Source organism: Melanotaenia boesemani, chromosome 20, assembly GCF_017639745.1.
Source record: "Melanotaenia boesemani isolate fMelBoe1 chromosome 20, fMelBoe1.pri, whole genome shotgun sequence".
Lineage (NCBI taxonomy): Eukaryota > Metazoa > Chordata > Actinopteri > Atheriniformes > Melanotaeniidae > Melanotaenia > Melanotaenia boesemani.
In genome coordinates, this window is record NC_055701.1 from 29,487,021 (window position 1) to 29,513,657 (window position 26,637).

Below are 26,637 nucleotides of genomic sequence, written 5' to 3' on the forward strand. Positions count from 1 at the left end.
TAAAGGCATCAACATGGTGGATATTTCCATTTCATTCATTAGAACCAGTTGGTCTACAAGGCAACACCAACTCACTGCATCTTTTCTGCTTTCGGTGTAACAGCTGAAAGTTTTTGAAAATGAGCTGTTCCTCATTGTTCCCTATGAATTAAAGATGAGACATGATTACTTTGAAAACAGGTGGCAGTGAAGAACCATGCTGGAAGAGAAACTTAAGAAACTGATAAGACACAGCTGAACAACAACAGTACTGATTAAAAATTAGACCTGTTAACATCTATATAGTTTTAATTAACAAAACACAGAAAATGTGTGAAAAAAAGACAATAAGTTTGACTAGATTAGTTGGCCCTAATCTGTGCCTTAGACCTGATCCATCTATCTGTAACAGACTGAAGCAGCAAATTCATTTGTCATAGTATGGAAATCAGCTAAAGACAGATGATCAAAAACTCTTCTATTCAGATGACTTAGTCTAATGCAGGGGTGTCCATGTCCGGTCCTCCAGAGCTACTACCCTGCAACTTTTAGATGCGTCTCTTCTCCAGCACACCTGAACCAAATTCCCTCATCCAGCTCTGCCGAGGCCTGGTAACGAGCCATTCATTTGATTCAGGTCAGTTGGAGAAAGGATTCATCTAAAAAGTTGCTGCTGGAATTTTAGGTAAAATGCAACATCTGCATTTCTTACATATTTTGTGTTTGGTGATGCCACAGCTGAGGTTCGCCTAGGGCTCCACATTACCTTCGACCTTACCACTGCTCTTGAGGACTGGATTTTCGCACCCCTGGTCTAAAGTATCTTAAGCCTTTTTTAAATAGACAAAAAGAAAAAAAAACTAAATTAAAAAAACACTGGTCAACAAATCCAGTACTACCCATCATCATCTATCCATCCTAAAAGCATCCAACCAGCATCCAGACACACAGACCACTCTGCACAAAGTGCAGGTATTCATCAGCTCCAGCTGAGCATTGATAGGAACGGGTGCACAGGGTTATTCTCCCACTGGTAGAACCCCTGAACCTAACTTTGACTCGCCGGTGCATTCAGACCAAAATAAATCACTGGTTTGGAACCTGAAAAGTTTCATTTCTACTGGAACCGAGAAATAAGGGTTCTTCTCCGTGAACCATGACATCATGAATGTGCAAAGGCTGGATGTTCAGTGAACGTTAAAAAAGAAAAGCAACGTGCTGCAAAGATCTTTAAGTAAACTCATCTAAAACGTTCTGGTGTTGAGTGAATCTAAATATTTTTTTTTTTTTTTTTTTTTTTTTTTGTCCTGTCCAGCATCATAGCAGCAAAATGATAATCTGGTTGCTGTGTCGTGCTGAACAAATTTGCTCTGCCAAGGGGAGGCCTATGGGTAAGGCTCCTCTTGATAATGTGATTAATTTATTTATTTATTTACTTTAAATCACGGAATCTATGTAATCTTGCTGGACCTGACCGGAGGGGACAGAAAAAGATGGAAAATAGCAAAAAGAGCAAAAGGGAAAGAAGAAAGGAGACAAAAAGATCACAGACAGAAGGAAAACAACCCTTCAATCCACACCATCACCAGACAACAAACTGTTACACCTGTACATGAACACACCAGAAAATTTCCTACAACTTTTACAAAAGAAGAAACACACACACAGAAAAAAACTAGTCATTAAGAGTTTTTAAATAATAACCAAATCAAAAAGATATAACAGCGACCAGATACTAACTCACAGGAAAAAAAAAAATAAATAAATAATTATCACTTAGTATAAAAACCCACTGGACAGCTCAGTGACTGTGTCAGCATGCAGAGCATGAGAAACAAGGAGTGATCAGTGATGAAGAATGGTGAGTGAGATCATGCAAATGCGACCACGCCTCCACGGAGGCCAGAGGAAGTCCAGGGCCAAAGGCCCGGGCCCTCAGCAGCAGACCCGGAGCACCAACCCAAGACACCCCACCACGAAGATGACTCCAGCCCCACCCGAAGGGCGGCAGAGGAGAGCCCCAGCAAGAGCCCCCCACGGTCCCGGGGCACAGGTCCCAGTGGGCCAAGATCAGAAGCCGCCGGCCCCGCCAGGGACCGGCTACCCAGGGCAGTCCAAGCGAAGGACCCAGGGCCCCAGGAGCCCAGAGGCAGCCGCCCCACCCCCCAAAGGCAGAGGACCCGCAACATGCCTAGGAGGACCAGCCCCAGACAGCCACCAGGCGCAGGCCAGCAAACACCCCGATGTTCCAGCCGCACACCCCGGGAACCAGGGTGCTGTCGGCCCCCTCCCCTCACTCCCCACCTGCACCCTATATAACCCCACACTCACACCCTCCCCCACGCCGCACCTACAATCACTCACCACCACACAGTCACGCCACACACAACCCATCCACCATGCCCCGTGGGGGACACCCCAGGCAGACCAAAGGACAGCGAGCCCCAAGCACCCCCCCTTGACCCAACACCCACAGAGCAAGCAGCCCACCAGCGCATCCCACTGGGACCCGGTCCGGGGCAACCACCTCCCCACGCCCGCCCCCGGCCACACACAGGGGGAACAGGGGTGTGAGAGGTCCCCAATACCCTCTCCCTCCCCGCTCCTGACTGTTTAGGTGGTGTGTGTTGTGTGCAATTAAAATTGAGGGGCAGTGACCGCAATGAGCCAGGAGCCGGGCCACCTAAGTGCCCGACATGCACCACATGCCATGCCCCCCAGGTGTTGGAGGAGGCCCCCCAGGGCAAGACAGGCCAGGAGAGGCCGCCCCCCATGACTGGGCCACTCAGGGACCACAGCCAGTGAGCCGCCACCAACCCTAGAAAGTACCCACCCTCCCACACCCCTAACGGGGAATGAGAGGATGGGGACAGCGGCAGACCCACGCCCCCCCCCCCCCCCATCAGCCCCCCCACAAGTGCACTTAACCCCGCCCCAACCACACACAGAAACACATGCACACACCTGTTTCCTTGCACACTCCTGCTCATCCTAACTCATATATGCCCTCTCAGCCCCACCCACAAAATATAAACACTCACACAGCATCCAACCCTCCCACTCTCACTCCCTAGACACACCCCCACTCATCCTAACGCATGCATACACACGCACACAAACATACCCCCACATCCACACAAACATCCAAAGTACATACACACACACACAACATACAGGCATCCCTGTCTCACACCCCAGCACCTCCCCCTATAATCCCCCGAATCCCACTCAGTTCTCCTTCAAACCCCTACACCCCCCCTGCCCCCAGGCCATACCCTGAGTCCCAGGGTGTCAACCAGACACCAGGGCATGCACCAACCCACACCACGGCAGCACATCCGGGCAGGCACAGACCCCAGGCACACACGGACCCCACCACCCCGGAGGGAGGAGGACCACCCCCGGGAACCAGAGCCCAGAACCCCCGCCCAGCTCGTCCTGGAATAGCCCAGGCCCACCAACCCAGGCACCACCAGTGGCCTCACCCCCCGCCACGAGGCGACTCCAACCGCTGGCCCCCACAGCCCCCGACAAGGCCAGACCCAGAGCCATCCCCACCGCAGAGCAGCCCCGTCCCGCACCACGGGCAACCACAAAGAACCCGCAACCATCAGTCACTCCCGGCCATTTCCCAAACCCCCATAGCAAAGAGGTCACAGTCCTCCACCTACACTAAGTGATGGAACTAAGCACAGGGGACCAGAGGGAATGAGATTCAGCCAAATAGTTCTTTGAGGAGGCAGACATTGTCTCACTACTGATGTGGTCAACTAAGAGATTCCTAAACTGCTGAATACACAGATTATTTTTGTTTTTCCAGTTCACAAGGATAGTTTTCTTTGTGATGCATAATGCTGTGCGTATCATGTGTGCAGAGTTATTTGCCATATTAATGTCACCCAAGTCACCTTGTAGACATAGTGCGGGGATTGTAGGAATATTACATTTAAACCATGTTGACATGTCCACACATACCTGAAGCCAGAACCTGCGGACAGGTGTGCAGGACCACAAGGCACGGAGATAGTTGTCAGGTGTGTTTTCATTGCAGTGTGTGCAGATGTTTGATTGTGACAGACCCATCCTGAACATCCTTTGTCCTGTATAATGAGTTCTATGCAGAATTTTGAATTGTATTAGTTGCATATTTGAATTCTTAGTCATTTTAAAGGTGTTTAAACATATTTGTGACCATTTATCTTTATTAAAGTTACTGGATAAGTCACCCTCCCATTTTGAAGTTGGAAGACAGATTGAGTCTTCTAGTTTGGATAATAGTCTATATGTTTTTGATAATAGCTTTGGGGCATTGAGATTCATGAATTCTGCCACCCTAATAGGTAGCTGTAAGTTTAATTGATTAATGGTATATTTTTTACATATAATAGATTTAAGCTGGTGATATTCTAAAAATGTTTTGCTATTGATTCCATATTGTGAAGTGAGAATATTAAATGACAAGAAGTTTCCATTTTCTATTATATGTTCTAACTGTTTTATTCCTTTATTTTTCCATTGAGTAAAATTGATCAGCTTTTTGTTTTGCAGGCTGTCAGGGTTGTTCCAGAGGGGTGTAAACTTACATGGAAAGAGTGAGGATTTGGTTATTTTTAGAAAATCCCACCAAGCCACTAAAGAGGAACTGATATTAATGCTTTTAAAACACTTATGTGTTTTGATGGTTGAGCTGATGAATGGCAGGTCAGAGATAAACACATCCTCACACAATGCTTGCTCTACATCTAACCATGATTCATCCAGACTGCTAGGTTTAAGCCATTTGGAGATATACTGCAGCTTGTTAGCTAAGAAAACATGATTAAAGTTGGGTAGCTCCAATCCGCCTCTATCTTTAGTCTGTTGTAAAGTTTTTAGACTGATACGTGATGGCTTATTTTTCCATAAAAATTTTGATATATGTGAGTCCCGTGACTTAAACCAGCTGGAGGATGGTTTAGTGGGTATCATTGAAAACAGGTAGTTTACTTTAGATAGAACCATCATTTTAACTGTGGCAACCCTCCCCATGAGTGATATGGGTAAGCGCCTCCACCGTGAGAGATCATCCTCTATTGCTTTAAGTAGCTGGACATAATTTAGCTTTGTTAGTTCTGATAACCTGGGGGAAATGTTTATGCCTAGATATCTAAATTTTCCAGACTGTATTATAGTATTGGGTATGTTCTGTAGGTCACAGTTAATGGGCATAATAATAGTCTTAAACCAGTTAATAGAGTAGACAGATATTGATGAGAATGTGTTAATAAGTGTGATTGTCTGGGGGAGAGATGTCGGTGAGTTCTGGAGGAAAAGTAATACATCATCAGCATAAAGACTTATCTTGTGTTCTATATTTTTGGCATGGATTCCTTTAATCTCTTTATTTTGTCTTATGGCAGCAGCTAGGGGTTCAATAAAAATAGCAAAGAGTGATGGAGAAAGCGGGCAGCCCTGTCTGGTGCCTCTCTGCAAACAGAAGCTTGGAGAGGTTTGATCATTGGTCTTCACACATGCATTTGGGTTGTTATATAATATTTTCATCCAATCTATGAAAGATGACCTAAACCCAAATTTGTTTAATGTTGCAAATAAAAATTTCCAGTTTACTCGGTCAAATGCTTTTTCTGCGTCTAAAGAAATGACTGTGGATTCCAGATTATGTAGAGTAGAATAATCTATAATGTTAATTAATCTACGCATGTTAGTAGAGGAATGTCTACCTTTAATAAAGCCTGTTTGGTCAGGATGTATTATTAGAGGGGTTATTTTTTCTATTCTTCTGGCCAAAGCTTTACTAATTATTTTGAGATCTACATTTATTAGTGAAATTGGACGGTAACTGGATGGAAGTGTCGGGTCTTTACCTGGTTTTAATAGTAGAGTAATATTGGCTAGGTTCATATCTGAAGGTATTTTTTGTTTTTCCTTTATTTCTAATATCATATTGTAGAAAGTGGGTGCCAGCATTGTCCAGAATTCTTTGTAGAATTCTGCTGGGTAACCATCTGGACCTGGAGCTTTATTGTTGGGCATATGCTGGAGAGCTTCTTGGAGTTCGCCGACTGAAAGGGGGGAATCCAAGACCATTTTATTTTCATGTTTTAATTGTGGAAGATTAATGTTACTAAGAAATTTATCAATATTGTCATCTGTTGTAGTTAGTTGTGATGTATATAATGTTTTATAGAATTCTTTGAAAGTGTTATTTATCTTGTCAGGGTCGTGGCTGATGTTTCCTTCTGGATCTCTGACAGGGGAGATGGTTGTTTTCTCCTTATTTATTTTTAACTAATTAGCCAGGAACCTTCCAGATTTGTTGCCATGCTCAAAATTCTCCAAGCGAAGTCTTTTTATCTATTATTTCATTAAGTTCAAGTTTAGCTTTCCTTATAGCATTTAGTATGTGTTCTTCTGGGGAGACATGGTAAGCTCCTCTAAGGATTTAATTCTGAGTTCTAACTCTGAGATTCTCAAAGTTTCCTTCTTTTTCTGATGGGAAGAGAAGGAAATTATTTTCCCTCTCATTACTGCTTTTCCTGCTTCCCAAAGAACACACGCTGAAGTTTCTGGCAAGTCGTTATTTTCTAGATATAAGGACCATTCTCTTTTGAAGTAGCTGATAAACTCAGGATCTTTAAGTAATGACGTATTAAATCTCCAGTTTCTAGTTGCTGGTTTATTGCTCTTACTTCTCAGAGTGAATGATACTGGTGCGTGATCACTAATGCTAAAAGGATGGATTTTGATTTCTGACATGTCATTCATCAGCGAGCTGCTAGTTAAGAAATAATCTAATCTAGAATAGGAATGGTGAACTGAAGAGAAGAAGGTGTATTCTCTTAGTGTGGGATGGTGAGAGCGCCAAGCATCACAGAGACCAAAATCCTTCATGTTTTACAGTTTCTGAGGATTTCCAGACTCGATGAGCTCCTGTGGTACTTTGTTTGTCCAGTATAATGTTAAAATCACCTCCTATAATTAATGTGTTATCTGAGTGACCATAGAGGCGAAGAGGGAGTGAAAGAAGGAGGATCATCTACATTTGGACCAGATATATTTGCGATACATAACTTAACATTTTTAATAGATAATGTAACTATTATAAATCTGCCTTCTGGACCTATGATTGTATTATCTATGTCAAAATTTAACCTTCTATTCATAAGAGTTGCTACTCCTCTCTGCCTAGAATTATAACAAGCTGAATACACGTGTGGAAACTGGGTTGTTGAGAGAAGATCTATTGTTGAGTTTGATAAATGAGTCTCTTGGAGTAATATTATATCTGCTTTCATTTCTTGCAAACGATTAAAAATTTTTAACCTCTTTTCCCTTGTGCCAGCTCCACGCACATTCCAAGTGACAAATGTGAGTTCGTTCATGAACCAACCACAGAAATGAGGCTATATGCATATTACTGAAGCGTGTGTGCGTGCATCCCACTGCTTCTCCGCGTGCATGTGTATCTGCCAGCTGGTTGTGACAGAGATGTGTGTGCGCTTGTGCTGTTCTGTGTGCATTCCTGTGAATCATGAAAAGTGCTGATGTGTATATAATATAATAACAAGTGTTACCGTTAACCGTTAAAGGGTCGGAGAGAAGAAGTGTAAAGAGTGAAAAGAGCGACAGTGCCAAATGAAAAAAGTCATTTAAAAAACGCATCTGTGCTGAGAACAGTGTAGTGGAGACGGGCAGTGGATTTACTGTTAACTAAATTATCTTTTATGGCAGTTTTAAGGATATAACATGATCTAGTGAGAAAACAGGAAAATTAAAGCACATACCAAGTCAGTAGAGCCACGGAGTGATGTCTGGGTCGCGGTACAGCTGTCCATTAATAAATAATTTATCCACCGCGATGACAGCGCGAGCACCTTCCGTGATGGATTTCCTCCTGATGGGAAACAGGACTCTCCGTCGGTCCAGAATCTCTCTGGGATATTGGTCGTTTACTCCAAAGTTCGTTCCCTTCAGTTTGCGGCCCTGGTTCTTCACCTGCTCCTTCTGTTTGAAGCTGACGAACTTCGCTACAATAGGTCTTGGTCTGCTGGACCCGGGTTTCCTCCCGCCGAGCCGACGGACTCTGTGAAAGGAGATGTTTTTCACCGTTTCCTCCGGGAGCTTCAGGTGGGTTTTGATGAAGTTTTTCACCGTGGTCTCGGGGTCCTCCTCCGTCTGCTCTGGAATCTCTGCAAATACCAGGTTCTCTCTCATGCTCCGCGCCTGCAGATCGATCACCGTTTCCTTCATCTTCTTATTTTCCTCCGAGACACGGGTCAAGCCCTCGGTGAGGGATTTTACCCACTCTCTGAGACCAGCATTTTCTACAGCCAGAGTTTCCACCTGCTTCTGGCTGGACGTGTTGCTTGGTTTCCCCATGACGATTCTGTGGTAACAACGATCTATAAAATCTGTCAGGCTGGCCAAATCCTCCCCGCTGGCACTTTAGGCTGGCACAAAATACAATTGAATGAAAGTATAAATGTTTGGACGCGCCTAGTTTGAATCTGCCGTCTCCCCGGAACTACGTCACCTACAGCATTAGCGTCACTTACCTACCACCAGTGTCACCTGCCACCAGCGTCAATCTAAATAAAAAAATCTACTCATGACTTTGAGCTGAGAAACAACTCGTGTTGTTAAGCTGAAAATATTGTCCTCATTCTGCTGGAGGACTTCAAAGCCCACGTAGGCAATGACAGCAAGACCTAGAGGGGCATAATTGGGAGGAACATCCCCCCTGATCTGTGGTGTTTTGTTCTGTGCTTGTCATGGACTGTCCATAACGAACACCTTGTTCATGTATGTCTTTATTGAAATACACATATATATACAAAGGTCAGTCAAGACAGACCTGCATGAGCCGGTTAAGGAGAAGAGACTTGTGGATCAGAGAAGGGGTGAGTCCGTTGAGAGCGTCGGTTAAGATCCCACAATGACTAAGAGAAGGAAGGCTCCTTATATATCCTGTGGCACAGATGAAACCAATAGGTGCTGATGCAGATGACTGATCAGGACCAGCTGTGGCAGATAAGGGAACTGCAGGAGACTGCAGGAGGCTGAGCTCCCTGACAGTTCAGGCATAAGAGTGTCCACATGTGCACTTGGCAACAAGACACTCTAGGTCAGGGGTAGCCAACGTTGGTCCTCGAGGGCACCAATCCGGCAGGTTTTCCAGATTTCCGTGCCCCAACACACCTGACTTAAACTAACGAGTCATTGTGGAGATCCTTATAGGCTGTTGGATCCATTTAATTTGAGTCAGGTGTGCTGGAGCAGGGAAATCTGGAAAACCTGCCGGATTGGTGCCCTCGAGGACTAACGTTGGCTACCCCTGCTCTAGGTCGTAGTTCGATGATCAACTTTGTAGTCGTATTATTGGACTTGTGGCTGCATGTCTTGGACACTCGGGTGAAGAGAGGGGCAGAGCTGTCAACTGATCACCACCTGGTGGTGAGTTGGCTCAGATGGTGGGGGAGGATGCCAGTCAGGGAACATCTGGTGGAGTCCCCTGTCAGAAACAGTTTCAACTCCCTTCTGAGGGTCTTGGAGGGGGCATGGCAGTTTGTTCAACCAGTCTACATGTGTTTTGTGGACTTGGAGAAGGCATTCGACCGTGTTCCCCGGGGACTCCAGTGGGGGGTTCTCCGGGAGTATGGAGTGCCAGACCCCCTTCTATGAGCTGTCTGGTCCCTGTACAACCGGTGTCAGAGCTTGGTCCGCATCGCCAATTGTAAATTAGAGTCGTTTCCAGTGAGGGTTGGACTCCACCAAGGCTGCCCTTTGTCTCCAGTTCTGTTCATAACTTTTATGGACAGAATTTCTAGGTGCAGCCAAGGTGTTGAGGGGATCAGGATTGGGTCTCTTTGCGGATGATGTGGTTCTGTTGGCTTCATCGGGCCGTGATCTTCAGCTCTCGCTGGAGCGATTCGCAGCCATGTGTGAAGCGGCTGGGATGAGAATCAGCACCTCCAAATCCAAGACCATGGTCCTCAGCCAGAAAAGGGTGGAGTGCTTTCTCCGAGTCGGGAATGAGGTCCTGCCTTAAGTGGAGAAGTTCAAGTATCTCGGGGTCTTGTTCATGTGTGAGGAAAGGATGGAGTGGGAGATGGACAGGCGGATCGGTGCGGCGTCTGTAGTGATGCGGACTCTGCATTGGTCTGTCATGGTGAAGAAGGAGCTGAGCCAAAAGGCAAAGCTCTCGATTTACCGGTCGATCTATGTTCCTACTGGGAGGAGAACCCAGGGAAGACCCAGGACCCACTGGAGGAACTACATCTTTCAGCTTGCTTCAGAACGCCTCGGAATCCCCCCGGATGACCTAGCGAATGTGGCTGGGAAAAGGGAAGTCTGGGCTTCCTTGCTGAGGCAGCTGCCCCCGTGAATCAACCCCGGACAAGCAGTAGAAAATGGATGGATGGATAATGAATGAAAGAAGAAGACAGAGAAAAAGGAGGGCACAAGAATGGCCTTTCATGGAGCAGTGGCTCGTACTTCTGTACAGAGGTATGAACAGACAATGCAGCCGAGTTCGTCTGCAGAGTCCTTCATGGGTCCAGTTTTACCAACCAGCACCGTTAGGATGATTACCAAACCCAACCCCTGGATATTACCTTTAGTGCCCCCTGGGAGTGAATACAGTTATAGAAACACATAAACTTTATTGCCTTCTTCTGTGGTCGGTCAACATGGACCTCACTCCAGGGGTCCAGCACCAGAGGCCAAAAGGGACCATTGTTCCCAGGGGGATGGGCTATACAAGGATGTGTCCTGAGACTGGACTTCAGTTCTAACATTGTTGGCTGGCCCATGTTAACTTGTGTTCTGGTTATGTATGAACTCCTGTGATCGCAGTAAACAGCTCTGTCTTTTCACCGATCTGAGTGTCTGTTGTTTATGTGAGGAATTTTCCTAAAGACACAGTAATTATCCTTTCCTAATATTTACACAGTAAATATCGTCAAACAGCATTGTGATGCGACTTCTGTGAGGTCAAAGTTGGATGAAATGCGACATGACCATTCAGACTGAGGTCACTTCCCCACAGATCGGATACATATCTGATCAAGGACCGCATAGGAATGTAGCCTGGGTCAGATTTTTAAAAATTTTGACCATTTTCAGGGCCCTTGTGGATGTGTACCCCAACGTAGCAAAGTGAATATTACCACCAGAAACCATGGGGGTGAAGTGTTAAGCAGTAAAACTGATGTGCAGCTAGCGAATGCAACAAAGAAGAAGAAGAAGCTGCAATGTATTTAATGTCCTGTCAGACCACATCCGTCTATAGCAGTGCTTCTGTTTATGTCTCTTTTTGAGAATGAGCAGCATCATGATCTCCTCCATCATCAGTATGTTTACTGTTGTCTGAAACTGACGTCAGAACTTTAGAGGGAGCTCTGAACTCTGGTGGATGTAATGGCTAACAACCATGCTAACACAAAGGACACATGCCAGTATGAGGACACTGACATTAAAAATGGATGTACTATTTACATACATAAAAGGAGCATAAATGAGACTAGATGCTGTCCCTCGGAGGTAATGTATACTGGCAAGTGACAACATCATAAACAGTCCACGTTACCTCTGGGTGAAATCTCGCCCATCGTAAGGTCCTCCACTGCCACTGGGGCCAGGGCCCAGTGAAGGAACCCCATCCTGTGACTGATGGTCCAGATCTAAGATGAGAGGGTTGCCAGTGGTCTCTGCAGACGATGAGGTGGTGCCAGAGTCCAGGGTTGGGGTGACAGAAGTGAGCATTGGGGATGGAGGCTCATGGCTCACTGGTGACAGAGCTGCGATGCTCATGGTGTGGAAGAAGTTCAGGATTCCTGATGTGGGTGGATTTCAGTGGAGGAATCTGGAGTGATAAGAAGATAAAATATGTAGAGGTCAATAAAAATGCTTTCAGCCTACACATGGCTTTGTTTATGTCACACCAGTGTGTGGATCAGAGACACGCAGAGGTGTAAAGTAACGAAGTAGGACTACTTCACTACTGTACTTAAGTATTGAAATGTCAAATCTGTACTTTATTGGAGTATTATTTTTTTTCCCGTACTTCCACTTTTACTTCACTACATATTTTTGATGAGTTGAATACTTTTACTCCGATACATTTTCTAAAAGCAACATCGTTACTCGTTATTGTAGTTTGACGGACCATTACTGTATCATTACGCCAACCTACTACAAGCATGTTTGGTGGAGCTGGCTTGTCATTGGGTGATCGAGCTGCCTCACAACATCACGTTCAGTTTGATCCCTGCCTCTCGGTTTGAAGAACTATATGGACAGAACTTTTCTAATTTTATGTTAAAGATGGAAGAAGAGGCCCCACCTACCCGCTCGACTTCAAGCGGTCGTGGCGGCGAAGGAGAAGAAGGAGAGCACCCTTGGCCTTACTTAGCGTGCATGTTTTCTTATGTTGGAGTGAAGGATAATTCCTATCGAATGAAGTGTTTACTCTGCCTTCCGAAAGAATGCGAAATAATGGCCTTTAAAAATTCCCCGTCTAACTTGAAAAAGCATATCAAGGTAAGCTACAATATATTAAATAAAACGTACCTCTTATACGTACCGCTAATTATTTGTAGCTAGCTTTAGCTGTCAGCAATTCTGGCTACAACGTGGCATGCATGCCCAGACATGCCGCGATGAATGTTACCTTAACATAATTTTATCATAAAGGCTGTGTCTATCTGTGAATACTAGTTTGTTTAGACTTATTATCCCCAAATTTAACTCTATTTTTGTATATGTGTAGCCTAAGCCAGTTTGTAGACCATATTTCTTATCTGAGCTATAAAATGTGGCAAGGAAATGTGCTGATAAAACATAGTATTTCAAGTAGCATAATCTCGCTCCCATTTTTCACGACGCAGGGTTGATATTGATTTAGCTAATCAACTAACTAATCAATTAATCATCTACTGAGTTTTACAGGCTTATGACAGAAAGGTTAAAGGCAGAGCAGTAATGAAGGATGTTTATTTATGGGTTGCTTGCTAAACTCTTTTGATATACAGTGGAATTTTTTACTTAGGTATAATTATGTGGCCATGTCTGATTTAAACCCTTGTGCCACTAGTAATTGTTCCACAGTGTCAACCCTGGATCAGAACAGTTATTACACTTAACAATAATGTTGCTTTTTGTAAAATTCTAGTAAAACTAAGTATCTAAGTAAAATTTTTTAATTTGTTTTTTTGTTTGTTTCAGAGCAAACATGACTGCCACCTGCAAAGATTTGAGGAACTCACCTCAGCTAAGAGAAGAAGGCAGACTGGGGTTCCCTCCACCTCCATCAAGCAGGCCACGTTAGTTCGTACTTGGACTATGCCTCAGAGATCCATTGATAAGGCCATTGTTAAGTTTGTGGCTGAAGGACTTCAGCCATTCAACATTGTTGAACAAGAAGCATTCAGAGAATTTGTGGGAGAACTTGTACCAAATTGTAGTTTTAGTGAAGAATAAATAGAAAATTTCTGCATTCTGAAAAATGACTGTGCTTTATGCATACAAGTTGCATACAGAAGGAAGTAAGCTGTGGTGGAAGACGCACAAGATATTTGTTCTGTTTTGTTTACAAAGCGTTAATCTCAGTGTTTAAGGTTCTCTGATCACTTGCTTTGTTGGGTGCCCTTCAGATTTATGAAGATATTCATAAAATAAATGAAATGATATTCAATTTTTTGAGTGCTTTCTTTAATACCAACATTACATATTAAAACTTCATACCTGTACTTTTACTTTCAATACTTGAGTACGTTTTAAAGACGACAGACTACTTTTAATACTTAAGTACAAAAAATATTGAATACTTTAATACTTCTACTTGAGTACGATGCTTAAAGAAGACTTCTACTTCTACTCAAGTCATTTTTTGGTAGAGTATCTGTACTTTTACTCAAGTATGGGTCTCTGCTACTTTTTACATCTCTGGAGACACGGTGGGGTCAGTGTCTTTCCCAAGGACGCTGTCATGTGGTCTTATGAGACAACTTTCTAGTCCTCTGCAATGTGCAGGTATATGTTGTAGCACAATTTAATCTATTATTAGACAACAGAAACAGAATGATGCATAACAAAGCACCCAAGATGGGACAACCACAAAAGACAAACAGATAAATATAAAACAAGATATGAAGCGAATCATGGCTCACTTTGAACTGGGAAAAGGTTCACCTGTTTGGTCAGGACAGAGGTTCATGAGGAGCTTCATACCTGTTAATCTGTATCCTCTTAGTCTAATCTAGATTAAACTAAAATAAATTAATTTTGGGCTGGTTTCAGAAACAGGGCTTAGAGTGAAGAAGTTGGTCATGAGCAAAAATTACAATATCTGAAAGAGGACCATCAAGTAAAACAAAATTCTGCAAGATGAACTGAAGTTGAAGTTGGAACAGCAAGCCATGAAAGAAAATAAACACAGTGATAAACTTTCATCACTGAAAATATGAACAGTAAAAATCAGCTTTTATGTAAATATAAATTTTAGGGGTGGGACTTGATAAAAACTTCAATAAATCCTCTGTCTCTCTTTATAGATCTCATAGTGAACCTGCAGCTGTGTTTTCCACCACCTGCATTCAGCTTTTCACCAGCGTGGCATTTTTCCATGGAGCTCCCTTTTTGGCAGCGATCACTTCCACTTTGGTGAGAGCGATGACATCAATAATGCTGTAATTTTACCATTGAAATGATCCACAAGCTCATCAGCTGAAGGCCAGGGGAGGGGGTGATGGAGACAAAGCTGGTAGAAACATTTCAGTGGTATTTTCACCTATGTACCATTTCTTGATAACCTCTGTTTGGGCTTTTTGTTGGCAATAACAGCATCTCAAAGAAAACACAGGAATGATCAGACAGAGCAACATCCATCACCACAACCTTGGAAATATTCAGACCTTTAGAGACGACCAGATCCAGACAGGGTCCTCTGGTCCAAATGCTGAGTTAGACCAAAGTTATCAAGAACACAACACAGTTCTTTGGTCCCTCTGTCCTCCAGGTTATCAGCATGAATGTTGGAATCACCAACAATAACTGCCATTTAGCAGAGCTAGCTTCAGTGTGCTAAAAACAACCTGTCCTGGTTTTGTTCTGGGCAGGCTGAAGCTGATGAGGAATGAACACAAGATGTGATAAATTTATAGAATGTATTGGGTAAATCTGTCATGGAGGGACGGGAGGTGGGCGCTGGGGCTGGGACGACTGGGTCAGACCTCGCTGGGGAACTTGTGGGGGAGGATGAAGTGGGGTGTTTCGGGGTGAAAAGCTGGGACTGGGGCATGGGGTCAGTTTGGTCACCATAGTGACCAAAACCTCCATGTGGGAGGTGAAGTCCAGGAGGGGTGAGGAGGGAGAGGGAGGGTGGCCTCGATGAAGTATGATGAGATGAAGGGGGTGGGTCCTCGCTGGAAGCTTTCGGGAGGGGGCTGAGGTGGTCTTTCTCCAGGTTTCCTCTAGACTCTGTCTCATCACCTTGTTCTGGTCTCTCTTGTCTCTTGTCCTTGTCTGAGGGAACAGAGTCTGTTCAGAAAATAAAACCAGTTGGAGGCAAACAGCCTCACTCCTGACCTGTTCAACCAGAATCCATCTGGCTTTAAAAAAGTGCCTGCGGTCCCAGAAGAAGCTGAAATTGTCTATGAAATTAACTGGATGTGTGGTACATGCAGCTGACAGCCATGTATTCAGACTAAACATCCTGCTGAATTTCTCCACTCCTCCTCTGATAGGAGGGAGAAGGCACTGATGAATATCCGGGCAGCAGCCAGATAGCTGATTGTATCCAGCAGTTCAGTAAAGTCCTGTTTTAGCTCCTCAGAATGTTGTTTCACAGCATCATTCCACTCCACATGCAGGATGAGGTTTGCCACCATTGGGGGCGCAGCCGCATCTGATACCATCTCCTTGAGAAAGCTCAGTACTTTAGTACGTTTTCCACATGTTTCTCACGTCTTTCACACCAAAGTCACGAAAAACCAGAGTCTGAGGCCCAGCCGTCTGCTTTTACTCTCTGAGTTCTTTGGTCTGACCCTGGTGTGTAGGGAGATTTCATCCCGGCCGTCAGATGTAGATCCAGAATCCTGCAGCAGTGGAGCAAACCTGTTCTGTAGCGGCATGTCTGGTTTTGAAAAGACTTGTTAGTTTTTCTTTTGACAGCTGGCCATGACTGTGTCATGCTCAGGAGAGGGGTTGAGGAGGTGCTTGGTCTGGATGGCAGAGCAGGCCAGCTGGTCGCGTTGCTAATCTCAGCAAACTGGGCCCTGCCTGTTACTCGTCCTCCCATTTCCCTGTGAGATGATTTACTCTTCGGCTTTGCACCAACAGCATTCCAGGGAGGACTATCAGTGAAAGAGTTATTACCTTCTACACTGTCCTCCTGTTTCTTTCAAGCCATCTTTGTGCTAATTAGCTGTGTCAAGATATTGTCCGCTGCTTTTTCATTAAAAGCAAAGTTGTAGCATTTCCACACAATCCCTTAACTTCCACATTCATCTGTAGCCGTTGAATCTTTGTTTTCCCAGCATGTTGATCTTCTGTAGAAGTTTGTTATGGTCATCTGTAGAGAGGGGAGCCATCTTGCAGCTAGTTAGCTTTAGCTCCTGAGTAACTGTAGAAAAGGCTTCTGATATTTGTAGGCCACGCTGACGTGACACTGACAAGATTGTAAGAGTCTTAAAATATAGTAGTATCCAACCAAATCTACCACAAACTACAGTCCCAGTGATTAATGAGTATCCAGGAGCCACTGCCCATAAATCTCTTGGGTAGAAAAATAAGAATATTGGCAGCAGAGGGAATCAGCAAGTAAAGAATAAAGTCCGGTGTTACTTTTACACCCCACAAATCAGTCCCATTGCAGGAAGATTTCATCAGAATATCTGTGAAAGAAGAGAAATCTGAAACTAGCAGATCTACACCAGATAAGCTCACATCCCTTCATATGCGTTGATGGGTGTGGTTTTCTATGCCTACAAGGTAAGGACCCGCCTACCTGCATCTGGAGGGAGGGGCTGTGGGGTTTTTAAAATTTTCTGGCTGGGTCACAGAGTTTCTGATGAAATATTCCTGCGATGGGACGGATTTGTGCTTCTGAGGGTGTAAAAGTAACACCGGACTTTATTCTTTACCTGCGGATCCTCATCTGGCGACAGACAGCAGCTCAAATCGTAGCAGCAGCAACTTCCAGCAGCTCTTCCTGCAGCTGCCACAAGCTGCCACGAGTCTCCACAGCTTTCCAGAGCTGCTGGAGCTGCTGACAGGCAGCTAACAGCTAACGGCTCACAATGATATGTTCAGGACCATCTGCTTTATTTGTAGCTGAGGAGATTCTGGAGTTACTCAGAAAGCAGTAGTTTTACTGTAAAAAGACATTTGACTTTTTAACGTAAAACTGTTGCACATAAAATACAAACATCGACCTGTCTGCTCTGCACCCTATCACCCCTCAGTATGCTGGAACCTGGTTGATTAACAGAGCCATGAGATCAAGCAGTCCGATGGCTTTCTCTCTTGCTGTTGCTCTTTAACTTTTCTCCATCTCTGCTGTCGTCTTCCACAGGCAGGCTGACACGGCATGGCACTGCAGCACTCATTGTGTGTGTGCTCTTTCATAACAGCTGCAGATTTACACCCTTACAGGCTCCTTCAGACACAGCCAACAGACAAATGTTTTATTCATAGTCTCTTTGAATAATAAATGCACACAGCTATCAGTTTGTCTGTCTGGAGGTTTTAGGATAAAAGTAAAGCAACAGACCACTTCCTCATCAACGCTGTAATATTAAATGTGAAAGAGGTCCAGTGTCATATCTTCTTTGTTGGTCAGAAAACACACCTGTCAGCATGAATGTCTTTTAACCCTCAATTTACCTTGAAGTTAAATTTAAAAATCCAGTTTTCCTTGGTAAAAAAGACATTTGGTCTTTAAGTTCACCTAAACACTCAGGGTGACCCACGAACCAGCTGAAGCTGAAGTCTGAGGCCTGCTCTGAAAGAGTGACTCAGCACATTGATTAGGTTGATCAGGATTAATGGCAGCAAAGCAGAGAAATGATGTCAGCGGAACAAAAACCAATCAGAGATAAATCTCCACCTGTCTGACAGGATCAACAACAGTGACCCAGTTCAGCTGAGGACAGAGGTGAGGATGAGGCTGGAATTTTATTCTTCAGCAACAGGTTTGCTTTGCTGTCTTCTCATCTCCAACCAGTAGCCTCTCAGTTACCAGAAACAGCTTCAGAAGCTGGACCCAATTGTATTAATTCTGTCCTTGCTATTGAGCTGCAGGCATCAATGGTATAAAAGCAGGTGAGGATCCCGGGAATGCTGGGAATGCCCAGGTTTCCACCTGGCACCTCCTCAGAGTTCTTATCCATAACTGTGATAAACAGTGTGTACCACAGCTTTAGTCCTGGAAAAAAAGTGGAAATAAACTCTATGATGGTGTGGTGGTTAGCATTGTCTTCTCACATCTAAAACCTGCCTGCCGCCTTCCTCCTTACAGCCTGCACATTCTTCTAATTTTGGTTGAACCTCTAAAATAGAAATGAGACATAAAAAATACATAAAAAGACAGAATTTCAGTTTTCTTTTCATTAATGTCCTTCTGAGATTGCATAATAATCCCTGCATATTAAAACACATGACAAATGTAAAGTCCCATGTTCCGGATCAAATTATCTTCAATAGCAGATGAAGTTGTGGTAACTCTGGAATAATGATTACAGTCTTCGGACTTTTTCTGTCTGTTTCTGGACTTTATCAAACACTGCAGACCTTATTTCATAAATCTCTGAAACATGTTGCATCTAACATGAAATAAACCTAATTAAACAGGGTTTATACAACATTAATGTCTCCATCGGTGTGTTAAAACGTGTTTTTACCATCATTTGCTTTGATTGTCCATTTGGCTTGAGAAATGTCACGAACATTCAGATTAGCTTGATGTGCTCAACACAAGTGGGATCAGCTCTGTTTGGAGTTGTTTATGTTAAATGCAGAGAAGCAGTCTTTCAAAATCACACAGTTTAGTAGATATGAAGAAGAAGGAGACGTTTTAATTAATTCCTTCCTGATCCATTAAATTTCCTTCCTGATCCATTTTATTGTGTAATAACCATAAAGATGATTTTGGAGAATCTTCAGAAGATGTAACCCCAATTCCAAAAAAGTTGGGACACTGTTTGAAATATAAATTAAAACAGAACCTAAATATTTCCACCATCTACAGGGTAGAAAATCCTCAGAAGGTTAAGAAAATCTGGAGGAATCTCTGTGTGCGTGGGACAAGGCTGGGTGCCGGTGATCTTCTGCATTAAAAGCAGACATGATTCTCTACTGGAAACCACTGCATGGACTCAGGAAGACTTCCAGAAACCACTGTCTGTGGACACAGTTCACCCTGAAACCCACAAATGCAGGTTAAAGCTCCATCATGCAGAGAAGAAGCCAGACGGGAACAGGATCCAGAACCAGCTTCTTCCGTCTTCTCTGGACCAAAGCTCATTTAAAATGGTCTGAGGCAAAGTGGAAACCTGGATGAAGATGTGAACTAGTTTGTGGAAAGCATGGACGGCGTGTCCTGCAGACTAAAGAGGAGAGGGAGCATCCAGCTTGTTATCAGTGGACAGGTGAAAAGCTGCATCTCTGATGGGATGGGGCTGCATTAGTGCCTATGGCGTGGGCAGCTTCCACATCTGTGAAGCTCCATCAATGCTGAAAAGTACATGAAGGTTTTAGAGCAACATCTGCTCCCATCCAGACAACGTCTCTTTCAGGGAAGGCCTTGCAGATTTCAGCAAGACGATGCTGAACCACATCCTGCATCCATCACAGCAGCATGGCTTCACAGGAGAAGAGTCCAGCTACTGAACTGGCCTTCCTGCAGTCCAGACCTTTCACCAATACACAACATCTGGAGCATCATGGAAGCAGAAATCCAGCAACCAAGGTCCAGGACTGTAGAGCAGCTAGAATCCTGCATCAGACCAGAATGGGACAACATTCTTCTCCTAAAACTCCAGCAACTCCAGCAACATCCCAGACGTTTCCAGAAATGTTAGAAGAAGAGATGCTACACCATGCTGAACATCACCCTGGAACTACTTTTTACACCATGCTGAACATCACCCTGGAACTACTTTTTACACCATGCTGAACACCACCCTGGAACTACTTTTTACACCGTGCTGAACACCACCCTGGAACTACTTTTTACACCGTGCTGAACATCACCCTGGAACTACTTTTTACACCGTGCTGAACATCACCCTGGAACTACTTTTTACACCGTGCCGAACATCGCCCTGGAACTGTTTTTTACACCGTGCCGAAAATCGCCCTGGAACTACTTTTTACACCGTGCCGAACATCACCCTGGAACTACTTTTTACACCGTACCGAACATCACCCTGGAACTACTTTTTACACCGTGCCGAACATCACCCTGGAACTACTTTTTACACCGTGCCGAACATCACCCTGGAACTACTTTTTACACCGTGCCGAACATCACCCTGGAACTACTTTTTACACCGTGCCGAACATCACCCTGGAACTACTTTTTACACCGTGCCGAACATCACCCTGGAACTACTTTTTACACCGTGCCGAACATCACCCTGGAACTACTTTTTACACCGTGCCGAACATCACCCTGGAACTACTTTTTACACCGTGCCGAACATCACCCTGGAACTACTTTTAAACCGTGCCGAACATCACCCTGGATGTACTTTTTACACCGTGCCGAACATCACCCTGGAAGTACTTTTTACACCGTGCCGAACATCACCCTGGAACTACTTTTTACACCGTGCCGAACATCACCCTGGAACTACTTTTTACACCGTGCCGAACATCACCCTGGAAGTACTTTTTACACCGTGCCGAACATCACCCTGGACGTACTTTTTACACCGTGCTGAACATCACCCTGGAAGTACTTTTTACACCATGCTGAACATCACCCTGGAAGTACTTATTACACCGTGCTGAACACCACCCTGGAAGTACTTTTTACAACGTGCTGAACATCACCCTGGAACTATTTTTTACACCGTGCCGAACATCGCCCTGGAACTACTTTTTACACCGTGCCGAACATCACCCTGGAACTACTTTTTACACCGTGCCGAACATCACCCTGGAACTACTTTTTACACCGTGCCAAACATCACCCTGGAACTACTTTTTACACCGTGCCGAACACCACCCTGGAAGTACTTTTTACACCGTGCTGAACATCACCCTGGAACTACTTTTTACACCGTGCCGAACATCACCCTGGAACTACTTTTTACACCGTGCTGAACATCACCCTGGAAGTACTTTTTACACCGTGCTGAACATCACCCTGGAAGTACTTTTTACACCATGCTGAACATCACCCTGGAAGTACTTATTACACCGTGCTGAACACCACCCTGGAACTACTTTTTACACCATGCTGAACATCACCCTGGAACTATTTTTTACACCGTGCCAAACATCGCCCTGGAACTACTTTTTACACCGTGCCGAACATCACCCTGGAACTACTTTTTACACCGTGCTGAACATCACCCTGGAAGTACTTTTTACACCGTGCTGAACATCACCCTGGAAGTACTTTTTACACCATGCTGAACATCACCCTGGAAGTACTTATTACACCGTGCTGAACACCACCCTGGAACTACTTTTTACACCATGCTGAACATCACCCTGGAACTATTTTTTACACCGTGCCAAACATCGCCCTGGAACTACTTTTTACACCGTGCCGAACATCACCCTGGAACTACTTTTTACACCGTGCCGAACATCACCCTGGAACTACTTTTTACACCGTGCCGAACATCACCCTGGAAGTACTTTTTACACCGTGCTGAACACCACCCTGGAAGTACTTTTTACACCGTGCTGAACATCACCCTGGAACTACTTTTTACACCGTGCTGAACATCACCCTGGAACTACTTTTTACACCGTGCTGAACACCACCCTGGAACTTCTTTTCACACCATGCTGAACATCACCCTGGAAGTACTTTTTACACCGTGCTGAACATCACCCTGGAACTACTTTTTTTTTTTTTTTTATTTCAACTCACAAAAAACTTACAATTTACATTTGTTTTAAACATTAAATGAAGACAACTTACAAACTTTAACAATGAACTCATTTGAGGAAAGTTACTTGCGAAAATTTACAACCTAAAAGAAAAAATAATAAACACATATACAGGGGTTGTCATTTCAGTGATGTACTTAAGCGTGTCTGGTGATAAGGCATGTAAACTTAAAAGACAAGAGACTTCAACATTATTTCATACAACTCAGTTATTGACTCATTTTCCTCTGCTAATACTTTTATGGATGTTATGTAATTTTTCATTTCATTTTTAAATGCGTCTATGGAGGGTTTGCTGTTACTCCATTTATTTTTGTGTATATGATACTTTCCCAGAATAAAGATAATATTTACCATTTTTGATGTCTTTTTTTCCAGCCCCTCCCTGTAGATCATCACTTGATGTGCGTTAAACGAGGAATTGTTTATCTCAATTTTCAACCATCGGTAAATATCTTCCCAAAACCTTGTTATGACTGGACAAGAAAAAAAGAGATGTTCAATTGTTTCATTGCTTATCATACAAAAAACACATGGATTGACTTCAAAATTAAATCTTTTTCTCATGGTTTCAGCAGCAGGATAAATATTATTTATCAATTTGTAATGAACCTCTTTTGTCTTGGGTGGAATTGGCCATTTCAGATAACTACAAAAATTCTGTTTTAGTGCAACTTCTTTTTCTGTTATTTTTATTTTTGTTACTTTTTTGATATCATGGAACAGCTTTTCTTTAATCACATCTCCAAGTACTCTGTTGTTGCATTTTTTTATCACCAATTTTATGTTCACCAATTTTTAAGTCAGGTAGCTTGACCGATACATTTGAATTCGTTAGGATATTTTTAATCATGTGTTTTAAGGGAAGTGGAATAGCTCTACTGATTTGGTTAAATTCTCTATAAGAGCATTTTATATTGAATTTTTCTGCAAATGAATTGAATTCCAGTGTATTTCCATTTTCATCCATCAAGTCAGCAACAGAAAGAACGTTCTTGTCGTACCATTCTTGTTTAAATAAAGTCTTCCTGTTGATTTGTATGGTTCTGTTATTCCACAAGGTGGAGCTATGAGGTGTGAAGTTGTGAGTGAACATCATTTTCCAATATAGTAATATTTGTTTATGAAACTCAGCAAGTTTGATTGGTAGTTTGTTTATCTCAAAGTCACATCTTAGCAAAAAATCTAATCCTCCAACTTTTTGGAAAAGACAGTTTGGTATGTGAAACCACATCGAGTTCGGTTTTGTTAAGTAAGCTTTTATCCAGTTCATTTTTAAAACACCTATCATAGCTTCAAAGTCAGCAGCTTTTAATCCACCATGTTTATAATCTTTTACCATTATAGATTTTTTTAGATAGTGTGTTTTATTTTTCCATGTGAAGTTAAAGATGATTGAGTTTACCTTTTTAATCATTTGGGGGGCCACATATAGAGATTGACAAGGATATACTAATTTTGACAGACCTTCTGCTTTGGTTAATAAAATTCTGCCAAACATGGTAAGATCTCTCATAAGCCAGTGGTTAAGAGCTTTTTTCATATTTTCTATTTTCCCTTCAATGTTCTGTTGTTCTCTTATATGTCTGTCTTTAGACATTATTAAACCCAAGTATTTTATTTCAGTCTTTATTGGAATGGAGCCTATGTTCGTCTCAGTGCATGGATGAAGAGACAGTATTTCACATTTTTTCAGGTTTATGCTTAGACCTGAAGCTTTGGAGAAGACTGATATTATATCTAAGGCTTTTTCTACTAATAATTTACTTTTTAGAAAGATTACTGTGTCATCTGCAAATTGACTTATTCGGTATTCATAGTCAAAAATTGTGATTCCTATCATCTGTGGATGGTTTACTATTAAGTATGCTAGCATTTGGGTGCATAAGATAAATAATTTAGGCAAAATAGGGCAACCTTGTCTAATACCCCGTAAAATCTTTATTTTTGGTGTCATTCCAGGGTTGAGGGAGATATAACTGTAGATGTCACTATAGAACATTTTCATGATCCTGCAGAACCCTTCTCCAAAGCCAAGTTTTTTAAGCACCACAAGCATAAAGCCATGTTCTACAGTGTCAAAGGCTTTGAAGAAGTCTATGAATAATATAAGACTCTCAGAATGAATGAATGATTGGTAATCGATCATATCTAGAATTAGTCGGATATGGTTGTGTATATTTCTTCCCTTTATAAAGGCTGATTGATATTCTTGTACAATTTTACCAATTACATGCTTCAGGCGGTTTGAGTAGACTAAAGCAAGCAGTTTGTAGTCATTGCACAGTAGGGTTATTGGTCTCCAGTTGTCTATCATTAATAAATCTTTTTGTGGTTTTGGTAGTAGGGTTATTATTCCTGTTTTCATTGTAGGGGATAGACTTCCTGTCTTTATACATTCCAAGAAGGCGTTGTATAATAACTTTTCTATATCCTTCCAGAAGTGTTTTAGGAATTCAGTTGTTAGGCCATCAATCCCTGGTGATTTACCATTCTTCATTTGTTTTAGTGCATTTTCAATTTCTATTAAATCTAAATCTTCTTCAAGTATGTTTTCCTCTTCTACATTTAGTTTTTTTATGTCTTTGTCCATTTTGTCACAGAAAATGTCACAATCCGGTTTATTAAATTTGGATTTATATAAATTGTTATAAAAAAGATAGATTTCATCTTGAATTGATTTCTGATCTTCACTTATAGTACCGTTTATCGTAAATTTGCTTATTTTTTTCTTAGTTTGTCTTTGTTTTTCAAGTCCAAAGAAATAGGTTGAACTTTTTTCTCCTTTTTCTATCCACCTAGCTCTTGATCGAACATAAGCTCTGTTAGCCTTTGAATTGTGTAGGTCATCTAATTGGGATTGTAAAAGCTTTAATTCAGTAGTGTTTTCTGAGGATAATTGTGTATTATTTGCTAATAAATTAATTTTGTCTATTAGGTCTTTTTGTTTTTGTTTCCTTATATGTGATAGTTTTTTACCTGTCAATTGCTACTTGTTTAGGCTTAAACTTAAACCATTCCCACTTAGATATATCATTCAAGTCTAGCTTTTCCACCTCCAAGATAAGGGATCTAACCTGATTACAAAATTCAACATTTTGTAAAATGTCATTGTTAAATTTCCAAATATTTGGAGGATTCAGTCTTCGCTCAGATGTTAATAAATTTAAACTTATCATGCAGTGGTCTGTGAGCGGGGAGGCTGATATTTTACAATCTGAAATGTTATTACACAGCTCTTGTGAAATCAGCCAGTAGTCTAGGCGTGAGCATTGCCCATTCCCTTCAGAATTATACCAGGTATATTGGGTCGGGTTTAACATTCTCCAATAATCAATTAAGTGGGTTTTTGTGCATAAGGATAAAATTGTGTCGCTGTATACACGTTGAGGGGTCCTATGAGGTAGTCGGTCTAACCAGGAATCTGGGGCTATATTATGGTCTCCTCCCAATATTATTTTATCTGAATTATAGGTTATCTTCCAATCAATTACAAGTTGGGTTAGTTTTGCATACAGATTTATATTAGTTGTTTGGTTGTTGAAGCCATAAATGCATATTAAGATATAACGTTTGTCATTTGACTCCACTACCACCATTAACCAATGGCCTTCCTCATCCTTTTTGTGATCAATTATGTTGCCTGGGAATCTATTAAACAATACCATGACTCCTGCTGATTGTGATGTTCCATGTGCAAAGAAGGCATTATCCCCCCATTGGATTTTCCAGAATTTTTCATTAGTCATAACAGACTGAGTCTCCTGTAAAAAACGCATTGTGATTTTTGATCCTTACAAAACAGAAAAATAGCTTTACGCTTTAAATTGTTTTTCAAACCCGTAACATTTAATGACATAAAAGAAATTATGATTGTTCTGAATTCGCTTAAACTACGTTCTTTTTTCATGCAGGAATGAACATATTGTCCTTATAGCATCCTATTTACATGTATAGAAAGGAGACAACAGCTCGAAAAAGAAACCTTCATCCCCTGTAGGTCAAACAAATTTTCACCTCTTTTCATATTAACAATTTATAATTTAACAAAAAGGACCTGAGAGGTGTTGCTGTGAACATAAAACATATCTTTCGCTCTATATGCGCAAGAAAGTGGCTGAGTACTTGCTTATTCATCTATAGTTACGGGTCAACTCTGCGTCCGTCTATGAGTGCGTATCCTTCTCTTAGGGAGGCCTTTTTTCCCTGTCTTCTGGCTTCTTGCACCTTGGGCCACAGTTTAGCAAGAGCCTCACGATCTTCCTTTGAGAAGTCCTCCTTGAACTGAATGTTCATCTCTCTGCACACTCTTGCCTCTCTTGATCTCCTCCATATTTCTTCACGAAAAGTTTGCATAACAAACTGGATGATTATGGGTCTGGGCATCATGTTGGTAGCTGCGTCGTTTTTCTTTCCTAGGCGGTGCACTGTGTATATTGACTCACGGAGTTTCTCCACTGACATCGGGATTACTTTTGTAAGGATGCCGATCACAATCTCTCTTGTCTCTTCTTTATCTTTTTCTGGAAG

At 42.6% G+C, this 26,637-nt stretch overlaps 1 protein-coding gene and 1 long non-coding RNA gene across 2 annotated transcripts in view; one reads left to right on the forward strand and one right to left on the reverse strand.

Moving 5' to 3' along the window:
* akap6 (A kinase (PRKA) anchor protein 6) overlaps window positions 1-26,637 on the reverse strand; it is a 315,131-nt gene that overhangs the window by 255,182 nt on the left and 33,312 nt on the right. Inside the window, exon 2 of the mRNA XM_041971385.1 lies at window positions 11,567-11,842. Coding sequence (XP_041827319.1) covers window positions 11,567-11,790 — 224 coding nt within the window. The 5' untranslated portion in view covers window positions 11,791-11,842. The remainder of the gene's footprint in view (window positions 1-11,566; window positions 11,843-26,637) is intronic.
* On the forward strand, window positions 114-13,654 carry LOC121630872. Its single transcript, XR_006008613.1, has 3 exons — window positions 114-126; window positions 8,860-8,863; window positions 13,449-13,654. It is a non-coding gene; the product is annotated as an uncharacterized LOC121630872 (long non-coding RNA).